We start from the raw sequence: 10,671 nt of genomic DNA, 5'->3' as shown, positions 1-10,671 counted from the left end.
AGAGTAAGCTACAGGGCACTGGGAAGTCCTGTGTACCCACACATAACACAGCTGTCCTCACTCCTGCCCAGGGTGATGCCAAGTGGTCCTCCCAGGCTCCCCTGGGTAGGGACCATGATCCACAGGGATGTAGTCTCAAGGCGTGGCCCCAAGATGTAACCAGTAAACCCATACGGCTAGAAGGCCTGTCCCTCCATGCACACCCACCCAGGGGCACTGCCTGAGTGCCCCAGAGGACCAAGTGACCTCCTCCAATGGAAAACTTCCAAAGGATCTGGACCCACAGGCCCAGAAGAGGGGTAGAAAGACAAACGTGCTTCCAGGAAGTTCTCTCAGGCCATGGAGGTCCAGCTGTCCCAGGGCCACTAAGGTGCAGAGTGAGTGCACAGTGAGGACCTACTGTTGACCAGCACCAAGAAGGGAGGGAAAGTGGCCTCCAGGACCTGGGGAGCCCTCTGGGGCCCTGCAGCAGCCTGTGGGAAAATCCCTTGAGTCAACTTTATCTGTCTCTTATTTTTGAGGTTTCCTCCAGGAAGCCCTCCCAGACCACCATCCAAGTCCTGCTAGCTGCTTGGCCTTGAACTCTGGGCAGGACCCACCCCTTCTTGGCAGCTCATCTTGGACCAATCACTCCTCTGTTAAATGGGAGCCTGAGATCTGGGTGGGATAAAGTGTGTGTCACAAGCCCCTTCCACAGACTTTTCTTTCCAGCTCTAGGGGGGTGCCCAAGGCAGCCCAGGGGTGAGGAATGGGGCCTGGGTGGCCGGCCGCAGCCCCCACTGGAATCTTCCCTGCCCTTTCCCTCCCTTCCAGATTAACCGAAACCTGCTAATTGTGGCTGCCCTCAGCACGCTCCCCTCCCCCATCGCGTATTTCTGCCTCCCCTCCCCTCCCCCTTCCATCCGAATGATAAAGGGCTTGGCCCGCCAGCCCCCGCCTGGCCTCAGGTCCCAGCTCTGCCTCCCCACACTACCACACTACCCCGTGCCCAGCGCCCACTGCCCTGCTGGGCCCCTGCCCACGTTTCCTGCTTCCCCTGCATGGGGCCCTGCAGCAACCCCGGCCTGGGGCTCCCTGAGGGGGATTCGCCCTCCCAGCCCCCCAAGAGGAGGAAGAAGAGATACCTGCGGCATGACAAGCCCCCCTACACCTACTTGGCCATGATCGCCCTTGTGATCCAGGCTGCACCCTCCCGCAGGCTGAAGCTGGCCCAGGTGAGAGGACCCCCGCGCGCTCTCCCTCGCACTCGGTGATCGGACCTGTGTCCCTACGCGTCCTCTAATGGCCTGAGGCCCAGGCTCCGGCCTCCACCCCGACCTGGCCGTCCCCAGCCATACCAGGGGGGCCAGTCCCGGCCTGGGCACCCAGGGAGAGAACTAAAGTGCTCGGGCAGACCCCTTCCTGGCGATGCAGGCCACGCAGTGGCGAGGGGAGGGACAGCGTTGCCCCCGCCCGCGTGCCCTGGCTCACGGCGCCCACCGCCCACCCGATGGTTTTAGATCATCCGTCAGGTCCAGGCCGCGTTCCCCTTCTTCAGGGACGATTACGAAGGCTGGAAAGACTCCATCCGCCACAACCTCTCCTCCAACCGGTGCTTCCGCAAGGTAGGGCAGGGCGAGGGTCGGAGCCTGGGAGCCGGACGCCGGCGGAAATCCTGATATCCGGGGTCGTGCGGCCCCACCCAAGCCTGCTCCCCTCCCCCACCAGGTGCCCAAGGATCCCGCGAAGCCCCAGGCCAAGGGCAACTTCTGGGCGGTCGACGTGAGCCTGATCCCGGCCGAGGCGCTGCGGCTGCAGAACACGGCCCTGTGCCGGCGCTGGCAGAGCAGGGGCGCGAGGGGAGCCTTCGCCAAGGACCTCGGCCCCTACGTGCTGCACGGCCGGCCCTACCAGCCGCCCAGTCCCCAGTCGCCGCCCTGCGAGGGCTTCAGCATCAAGTCTCTGCTAGGGGACTCCGGGGAGGAGACGCCGCGGAGCAGCCCCAGACGGTCAGGCTCACAGCGTTCAGGGGAGGGAGAGGTGCCTGCTGCACCCCCGCCCTCTGAGAAGCCTCTGTGGCCGGTCTGCCCCCTCCCAAGGCCCATCAGGGCAGAGGGGAAGACTTCCCAGGGGGAAAACAGCAAGCCCTCCGTCCTGTCCCCTGAGCCCAGGGCCTGGCCTCTCCACTTACTGCAGGGCACCCCAGACCCCGGGGTTCTCTCTGGTGGAGGTCACAGGGCCTCGCTGTGGGGGCAGCTGCCCACCTCCTACTTGCCCATTTACACTCCCAACGTGGTGATGCCTTTGGCCCCACTGCCACCCACCTCCTGCCCCCGGTGCCCCCCCTCCACCAGCACAGGCTATTGGGGGGTGGCCCCGGAAACCCATGGCCCCACAAGGCTGCTCTGGGATCTAGATACTCTCTTTCAGGGGGTGCCACCCAACAAAAGCATCTATGACGTGTGGGTTAGCCACCCCCGAGACCTGGCCACCCCCACCCCAGGCTGGCTGCTGTCTTGGTATGGCTTGTGATGCTCCCAGGGCAGGGGCTGCTTTCCTCTGCCACCCTTAGGCTTGTTGAGGAGAAACCAACGTCTGTGTGACTCTGGCAGCCTGAGACAGAGGCACCAGCCACGCTGAGAGTCCACATGTTTATTGGCTGCCCCAGAAGAGCTATGGCCCAGCAGGGCATCACCCGGCCCAGTGGTTAGTCGTGCCCCTCCTACCCCTAGAGGCAAGGCTGGATGGAGCAGGGCTCTGCCTGGAGTAGCCCTTCCTGGTCCCACCTTCTCCAGCTCTCCGTCCATCTATCCATCCATCACCAGCTGTCACCTCCCCTCCCTGGCTGGGGCTGGGGGAGGGAAAACCTAATGGGGCTCCAGCCTAAAGCCCTGTCCTCCCTCAGCTGTTGCCTGGGAAAGAGGAAGCACCTTGGGGGGGAAGGGGATTGAGAATGGAGACCCTACTTGGCTTGGGTGATGGAGGTGGGGAGGTAACAGTAAAGGAATAGACAACATTTCAACACAAGTCTGATGGGATAGTGACTCTGGTGACCACTTGGCCGCGGTCTGCCTCTGCGGCCCTGGGATCCCCTGCTGTGCGCTAGGATAACAGCAGATGGTGATAAGGGGGGCGGGGGGGGGGGGTACTGTGATAATTACCCCAGGCAGAGCACTCCTTCAGGGTGGGAGAGGAGGGTGGGCTCTGGCAGTCTAGGGGGCAGCGGCCCCCAGAGGTCAAGGAAGTCATGAGGGAATAGGGATTTTGCTGCCTCTGCCCGCAGAGATGTGACCCAGGCTCCTTGGGCAGGACTAGGAAGGCAGGTCCTCCGGCGGTGCCAGGGCCGAGCTGGAGCCGCTGTCTAGGCCAGGGCTTGGAGGGCTGCCGGGCGACGGCGTCGGGGTGCAGGGGGTCCCGGAGAGTGGTGTGTCGGTGCTCAGGGAGGAGGGCGTCCCGGAGCGGGGGGCCCTGCGGGGCCTGGCCGGCCCCAGCTCCACTCGGCCCACACGCTCGGCGAACTTGAGCGAGCACACTGTCTCGCCGAGATCCTCGGGCCGCGTGGAGATCTGCGGGTAGCGGCGCTGGTGGGCGTGCCCTGGTGGGCGGCGCCTGGCATGCATATCACCACCCTCCCCGCCGGCCGTCCAGCCCACCTGCAGGAGCAGCACCACCGTGGCGCCTGGACCCAGCGCCGGCTGCAGCAGGCGCGTGAGCTGCGAGTCGCGGAAGGGCACGTGGGGCCGGCGGGCCCGCAGCGCGGCCATCACGCCCCCCAGTGCCAGCAGCGAGCGGTTGATGGTCCGAGCCTCCCGTAGACGCTGGGCGCCGTCCCGGTCTTCCTGCGACGTGCCGGCCGTCCCCGCCTTCCAGGCGCGCTCGGACCCCGCCAGGTCAACGAGGTGCAGCGTGCCTGCAGGAGCGAGCGAGCCCGGCGTGGACGGAGGCCCGGCGTGGGTGCAGCGAGGCACCCGCAGGGCTCAGGCGCCGAGGTACCTGCGGTGCCAGGACCGCGCGATGGGGACGCTGTGCGCAGTGTCAGCGTGACCAGGGCGTGCGAGCGAGAGCTGCGCTGGTTCATGGCGGTGGCAGCGGTGGCCCGGTTGCTCCTCCCCAGGCTCAGCATCTGCAGGACGGGCGGACAAGGGCTGGCCTGTAGCGGGGCCCGCGCCCCAGGTGCGGGTACAGGGCGGGGGCTTGGAGGACTGCAGGGCCCCACTGGGCAGCCTCACCTGGTGCAGAGACTCCAGGTTGGGCACGTCCCAGTGGGTGAGGCCGGCCACCTGGATTCCCCCCTGGCCTGCTGGGCCCTGCCTCACTGCCAGGCGCTGGGGAGGCCCTGGGGCAAGGAGGTCCCTGGTGAAAAAGGGCAGGGCTCTGTTGGGGGTTCTGGGGGGTGGAGACAGAAGAGGTTGGGGCTGGGGGCAAGGCAGGAGGCACCAGGTGCCCCTGACCTGACAGCCTCATTGTAGATCTCCACCATGCTGAGGGTCACACGGTGCTGCCCGCCTGTGCCCATCTCCCGGAACAGTGACTGCAGTGCCCTAGGAGCGATGCCGGGGTCCTCAGGCGGCCCCTGGGGATGGCATGGGGTGCCTCAGCAAGCTCACATCCCAGCCCCTGGCTCCGGAGCTCCCCAACTGCATCCTTTCCCACCTCCATGCTGTAGGTCTTCCCCGTCCCTGTCTGACCGTAGGTGAAAATGCAGACACTGTAGCCCCCGAGGCAGGACAGCACAGCAGACTCCAGCTCCCTGAAGACCTAGGGGTGCAAGGGGTTTGGAAGGGCCCTAAGCCTGAGGTAAGAGAACTTGACCATAACTTGATTCCCCTGGGAGGAGACTGGCTTTAGGGGAACGTAGGGGAAGCGAGGATCTCCCGACAGACAGAGGAGGCTCCCTGGACAAGGTGGCATTTGCAAGAATTTGCCAGCCAAAGAGGGAAGGAACATGACAAATAGCGGGAACAGAGTAATAGAGTCCTGATGACTGACTGCTTGGGAGACTTGGGGGTGTAGCAGTCAAGGGTCCAGACCCTGGGCTCGATGGCCAGGTTCAAACCCTAGGTGGGATTGGAGGCAAATCACTCATCTTTTCCTCTGCAAGGTGGGGACTGTAGTGGCACCTGTTGTGAGGATTAAGTGATAACGAGGAAAGAGGGCTAGTGCAGCACGTGGCACATGAAGGATGAACCCAGAGGGCCCATGGCTGGGGGGTGGCAGCAGCCAAGATCCTGAAGCCATCCCTGGGCGGGTGCACAGAAGCAGGTGAAGGGGACATGGAGCTGGGACTTAGCATCCTGCTCACAGCTGGACACCAGCAGCAGCCTCCTGAGCAATGACACGGTCAACTCCCATGCCCAGAGGCATGAAAGCCTAACTGAGTACGGAGCCGGTGCTGTCTGAAATGTTGATTGCCAGACACTAAAGCAGAACCCAGAATAGCCAGTGAGGTGGCTCAGACTCCGTGGCTAGAAAGGAGCACCAGAGGTGCTCCTGCAGAGAGGGGGCTCAGTGCCAGATGCCTTTAACTCTCCTCCAGAACCGGAGGGCCCTGTCTACCTGGAAGACAGTGCACAAAGGGGCCCCTGTCCAGGGCTGCAGCAGGCATGGAGGCTGAACACAGGGTAGGGGTGGTGTGGGGGTAAATGGAGGTAGGTGGCAAACAGCTGTGGGGACCCAGAAAGTGAAAGGGAGCCCTGGCCACCTGCCAGGCACTCTCACCACAGTCCGTCCCTGTGAGGCCACCACAGTCTGATCTCTCACAGCTCCGCCTCTCACCTCACCCTCCCAGCTCTCAGCCTTGTTTCTGAGCTCGGGAAGCTCCAGCTGCACAGTGTGTGTGCACTGGAGAGGGTGTGTGGGAAGCAAGGTGGCGGGCGCTGGGACTTGAGCCTCTGCTTTCCAGCTCCCTGGGTCTGGCAGCAAAGGGGAGGAGGGCAGGATCTGAGCAGGGCATTGGGAGAGCTCAGGTGCTGGAAGCTCACCTGTGGTCCCCACTCCCCCAACCACAAAGCAAGGAGGGGTACCCCTCTCAGAGCAGGTCAGTCTGAACACTGGGCCAGGGGAGTGGACAGCCAGAGAAGCCTGGGGGACAGAGGTCCCCGGGCACAGCAGGGCCTCAGCCGTACCCTGCAGCCCTGCGGGACTGTCACCTCATGCATGCTCTCCTGGCACAAAGTTACTTTTGAAAATGTTAATCTTCCTTTAAGCCATAATTTGTCTTCCCCAGCCTGCAAAAGCTTGGTGAAAGTGAAGTCGCTCAGTCATGTCCAACTCTTTGTGACCCCATGGACTGTAGCCTATCAGGCTCCTCCGTCTGTGGGATTTTCCAGGCAAAAGTGCTAAAGTGAATTGCCATTTCCTTCTCTAGGGGATCTTCCCAACCCAGGAATCGAACCCGGGTCTCCCTCACTGCAGGCAGACTCTTTACCGTCTGAGCCACCAGGGAAGCCCCAAGAGCTTGGTGGCCAGATGCAAAGGAAAAACCCTGGGAGGAAAACAAGTGCCCAGCTAGGATGCCAGCCCTGCTCCTAGGCCCCCGGCTCCCTCCCTTCCTTGCTGGAGTCCAGCCACCCTCTCTCCTAGGAGGGCGGACAGACAGGCGCCTCCTCAGGACTCCAGGGGATCTGAGAGACAGTCAACACAGATCCAAGGGTGGAGCATCACCTCCTCTTGGCTGGCGTGCGGAGGGAAGACCCAGTCTAGGCGGAAGCGACGCTGGTGCCCTCGATAGCAGGTGGTAACAGTGCCACCCGGGCCGGGCTCTAAGCTCACCAGGCTGGAGGGTGTCCCTGGCCTCAGCCGACACAGCACACGGATGTTTCCTGGGGTGGAGATCAGGTCCAGGGCTGCCTCCTAGGTCCTGAAGTGTGAAGAGCCTCCACGTCCCCAACCTCTGCCACTCCAGCCCTTTGCTCCCCAAACCTGCTGTACCCTTGAGCTCCAGCAGCCGCCCTGAGCATCCAGGCAGAGGCCTCTGCCGCGCCTCTGCGAGTTGAGTCCCAGCCCCGTCAGCTGACAGTGCCCCCAGAGCCCAGGAAACCTGAGGGGACAGAGACGTGAGGGAGGGGCCAGCACAGGGAGGGGAGGCAGTGGAAACAGCTGGGGGATGCGGTGCTGAGGGCAGGATCTACTCCGCAGCCCAGCTGCGGTGATCTACCGCTTTCTGTGGCTTCAGGCCCCAGGGGGCGGGAGTGATCTCTCAGTGACCTGGGATGGAGCTCAGGGACCTGAGGAGAATGGTGGCTCCTGGCAACCATGTGAGAGATCCACTGTCACCCCAGTCTGCACAGGACACAGTCACTCTGGCTCCAGAGCCCCTGGTCTCCATCAGAGCAGACGACACCCTGGGAGTGGAAAGGAGGCGGGGACAGGGGCTCCCCAAGGGAAGGCCAGTGAAAAGGCTGCCAGAGAGCAAGTGCGAGGGAGGGAGCAAGCGGTCCTGACCTGTCCCTGGGCTTCGCTCAGAGAACCCTGGCAGCTCTGGGTAAAGGTGCTGACGAGTCCCCGGAGGTCCCCACAGCCCTGACGCAAGCTGGCCATGCGAGCACGAAGTCCTGCGGGGGAGGCTATGGTGAGGGGAGGCCAGACGCCACGCCTCGCCATGAGCTCCACAGCCCCGGAGCTTACCTGCCAGCTGCCCTCGCATCTGCTGCAGCTCCCTCCTGCAGTTCTGCTCAGTCTCCTGCTGGAGCTGCCGGAGGGCCCCCTGAAGGCCCTGCAGCTGCACCTCCTGCACCCCTAACTGCCCCCACCCAACCCCACCCCTGTCACTGAGGAAACAGGCACTTACCAGGCTCTGCCTCAGACACCCCCTTCCCAGAGCCCCAGACTTCCCAGCCCCTGGGCCCAGTGCCCACCTGGACTCGGAGGGCTTCTGTGGTGTCTTGGGCTTCTTGAAGCCGCCTCCGGAGCTCCAGCAGGGCTTCTGCCTCCTCCTGCAGGGGGAGTGGGAGCCAGTCAAACTGTGGAGGCAGGAGGCAACTGGGGGGTGCATTCCAGCTGCCCCATTTTACAGATGAGAAAGTTAAGAGAGGGTTGTAAAGTTGATCACACATCCGTGCCTCCCAATTCCATGCATGGGTCCTTTCCCCAAGTCCTTCTGCTCCCCTGGGGTCAGCCACTGGGAGGAGCCTTGGAGTGAACTGAGGGGATTCTCAAGTCCCACCCCCCCACCCCCCCGCCCCTTTTTAAAAAGCATTTATTAGGCTGTGTGGGATCTTCAGTTGCAGCATTCAAACTCTTAGTTGAGGCACGTGGGATCTAATTCCCTGCCCAGGGATGGAACCGGGCCTCCTGCATGAGGAGTACAGAGGCTCAGCCCCAAGAGCACCAGGAAGGTCCCAGCGTCCTACTCCTGAACAGGGCTGCCATGCACTTGCTGCCCACAGTCTGGGCCCAGGTCTGAAGGGTCAGAGCGTGAGTCCTGAGAAATCATGGGCAGTGCTGCTGGAGACCAGTTGTGTGGGAGCCCCAGGCTACAGGGATGGTCGCAGCTGAGAAGCAGGATACCTGGGGGGCCCTGGTGTGGGGGGCAGGGCCCCAGTGCAGCAGGAGGTCCCGAGTAAGGCTCAAGCTCTGTTTCAGGGCTTTGTTCTCCAGAGTCAGATGCTGAACCCTTTTCTCTGAGTCTGTTGCTCCCTGGGAGAGAAGGAAGCCCTCAGGACTCACCTGGAGGCTGGTACCCTCTTGGGTCCTTCATCCAGCCCCCATCCAGCAGCCTCACCACTCCCAGGCGCAGCTGACCCAGCTCCTCCTCCTGATGTTCCAGCTGCTGCTTCAGCTCTTCCAGCTGGAAAGGAGGGAGGGACACAGGGTGGAACACCTCCTTCCAGTCCCCTCCCAGACTCCCAGCCCTTCCCAGACGCCCAGGTCCCAGCTGCTCTGGACTCCTCACCTGTCCAAGGATGAGCTGTTCCAGCCGCTGCCAAGCCCTCTGGTCCTCCTCCAGCTGAGGAGGCTGCTGTCCCTGGGCCTCGCCCCTTGGTGAAAGGGAAGGGCTTTCTTCTTGCAATGCGGATCCTGGGGTGAGGTGGATCCAATTAGAACAGAAGAGCTCTGTGGCCTGAAAGGGGGCACCTCACATCTGGCTGCTCGGGTTCTGGGGGGTGTCAACCCCTGGATAGACTCCCTCTTCAGCTCACTACTCCTTACGCACCAGCAGGAGGAGGGTGCTGCACCCCTGAGACAGGCTGCGTCCCCTGGGACAGGGCCTGCCTGCCCCTGGGACTTCGAATCCATGCCAGGAGAGCCAAGAGTTGACCAGTCACCGTCAATAGTGGGGGAACATCACCGGGCTGGGAAAGAAACAGGTATCAAAGTGGAGAAGAATGGGGGCCGGGTGTAGGGAAAACAGCGATGGATGGTGATCAGAGGACCTGGGGAGGCAGAACAGGTAGCTGGAAGAGTTTCAACTGCTCACCTTGCTCAGGTCAGGAGGAGTCCCAAAGCTCTCTTCCGCCCCCAGCTGGACTGAGAGGAACTCGGCAAGACGCACGAGAGCCTCTTCCAGAGAGACCTCTGCCGGACAGCGCTCGGCTCCCCCTGCCGACCCATCCTCGGCCTCCGAAGAGCCTGCGAGGCCAGGAAGCGGGTTGGGGAGGCGCGCTGGGTCTTGTGTCGGACGCCAGGCCACCAGCCGGCGCCTGCCAGGTCCCTCCCTGCATCTCTCAGCAGCGTTCCCGATGCACCAACAGTACCTACCGACCAGGCCGGTCAGCTCGGTCCACAGCTCAGCGGATGGCTGGTAGGCGCGGCGGCGACTCCCGGGCTTACAGCGGGCGCTCTAGGGAGGCAGCGGGGGAGAGGCCCTGAGGAGAGGCCAGGCAGCCTGTGGGGTCCCTGCCTCCGGGGACTGAGCTCGGTGGCTGGCTCCGGTCTCTCAGCCTCCAACACCAGAGACGGGGTCTTTGGTACGGGCCCTCCCCCGCGTCAACGCCCTGGGACCTGCGAACCGTTCTCGGGAAGAGGGTAGCCGGCCGAGCTGAGCGCTCCCCCGCTCACCTGGGCGGGGTTTTCAGCGTCGACGGCCGCCGCGGCCCCGCCATCCCTGCGGAAGAGACTGTAGAAGATGTAGATGAGCAGCGAGTAGAAGGCGTACATGGGAGCGCGGGGCGGCAGAGGGCCCGGCTTCACGCCGCCCCGCGTCCCCGCGCCGACACCGCGCCCGCCCGCCGCAGAGCCCGCGCGCATGCTCCGGCGGCCGCCCCCTCGGCGCAGCCCCGCACCCTCTTCCAGCATCCCTACCAGTCCTCGGCGGAGGACCGCGCGCGGCGCCAACCCTCAGAGGCTGCTACCCGCAAGCATCCAACCTCCCTATCCGCGAACCCCCTGCTCGGCCCCTCCCCTCAAGGCCGGTCCTCGGCCCTTTCCAGGCCCCGCCCCCGCCCCTAAAGCCCCTCCCCTCACCTCCCCTTCCTCAGCTCCCTCCCCTCACCGCCCCTTCCTTCAACCCCACCTCACCGGCCCTCCCTTCACCGCTCCTTCCTCGAGCCCCTTCCCTCCCCGCAAACCATGGACTTGCGTGTCCCATCCCAAGCTGAGACCCCCCTCCTCCCAGCCCCGCCCATCTCTCACGTCCATCTGACCCCATCTCTCCCCGGGGCCAGACTCCCTGGCCCCGCCCCGCCCCCCCCCCCCCCGCAGCCGCTCTAGCCGCCGCTCTTCTCGTTGGTCGGCGCTCGGAAGCCGCAGGCC

The 10,671-nt window shown here is 63.9% G+C and overlaps 2 protein-coding genes across 9 annotated transcripts; one reads left to right on the top strand and one right to left on the bottom strand.

Annotated features, from left to right (window-relative positions):
* The first annotated feature begins 383 nt into the window (after positions 1-383).
* On the top strand, positions 384-2,511 carry FOXH1 (forkhead box H1). The gene is made up of 3 exons (XM_006064603.3): positions 384-1,214; positions 1,500-1,604; positions 1,708-2,511. Exons 1-3 carry the CDS (start codon positions 1,041-1,043, stop codon positions 2,509-2,511), a joined length of 1,083 nt encoding a protein of 360 aa, XP_006064665.1. The 5' UTR covers positions 384-1,040.
* Positions 2,512-2,616: 105 nt separating this feature from the next.
* KIFC2 (kinesin family member C2) lies at positions 2,617-10,610 on the bottom strand. Of its 8 annotated transcripts, XM_044928388.2 has the most exons (19): positions 10,525-10,610; positions 9,979-10,036; positions 9,679-9,760; positions 9,398-9,549; positions 9,134-9,272; positions 8,873-8,997; positions 8,702-8,767; positions 8,488-8,616; positions 7,836-7,913; positions 7,606-7,720; positions 7,423-7,532; positions 6,901-7,018; positions 6,643-6,800; positions 4,633-4,737; positions 4,431-4,552; positions 4,209-4,353; positions 3,973-4,102; positions 3,633-3,889; positions 2,617-3,545 (listed from the first exon to the last, which is right to left on the bottom strand). In XM_044928388.2, exons 1-19 carry the CDS (start codon positions 10,542-10,544, stop codon positions 3,291-3,293), a joined length of 2,364 nt encoding a protein of 787 aa, XP_044784323.2. In that variant the 5' UTR covers positions 10,545-10,610; the 3' UTR covers positions 2,617-3,290. The 8 variants fall into 8 exon arrangements, with proteins under 8 accessions (XP_044784323.2, XP_044784319.2, XP_044784322.2 ...); XM_044928384.2 differs by lacking the exon at positions 10,525-10,610 and having other exon boundaries at positions 9,979-10,183; XM_044928387.2 differs by lacking the exon at positions 10,525-10,610 and having other exon boundaries at positions 7,606-7,660; positions 9,979-10,183.
* Positions 10,611-10,671: the final 61 nt, after the last annotated feature.

Source organism: Bubalus bubalis, chromosome 15, assembly GCF_019923935.1.
Source record: "Bubalus bubalis isolate 160015118507 breed Murrah chromosome 15, NDDB_SH_1, whole genome shotgun sequence".
NCBI lineage: Eukaryota > Metazoa > Chordata > Mammalia > Artiodactyla > Bovidae > Bubalus > Bubalus bubalis.
The sequence above is the reverse complement of the archived record's forward strand: the minus strand, read 5'-3'. Positions and strand labels throughout refer to the sequence as shown.

Bases quoted from the DNA above. Each gene is read 5' to 3' on its own strand.
- FOXH1 (XM_006064603.3), top strand. From the start codon at position 1,041: ATGGGGCCCTGCAGCAACCCCGGCCTGGGGCTCCCTGAGGGGGATTCG. The intron at 1,215-1,499 runs GTGAGAGGACCC...CGATGGTTTTAG, and splicing joins GCAGGCTGAAGCTGGCCCAG to ATCATCCGTCAGGTCCAGGC. The intron at 1,605-1,707 runs GTAGGGCAGGGC...CTCCCCCACCAG, and splicing joins CCAACCGGTGCTTCCGCAAG to GTGCCCAAGGATCCCGCGAA.
- KIFC2 (XM_044928384.2), bottom strand. From the start codon at position 10,167: ATGCGCGCGGGCTCTGCGGCGGGCGGGCGCGGTGTCGGCGCGGGGACG. The intron at 9,550-9,678 runs GTAGGTACTGTT...CTGGCCTCGCAG, and splicing joins CGAGCTGACCGGCCTGGTCG to GCTCTTCGGAGGCCGAGGAT. The intron at 8,998-9,133 runs GTGCGTAAGGAG...ACCTCACCCCAG, and splicing joins GCAGCACCCTCCTCCTGCTG to GATCCGCATTGCAAGAAGAA.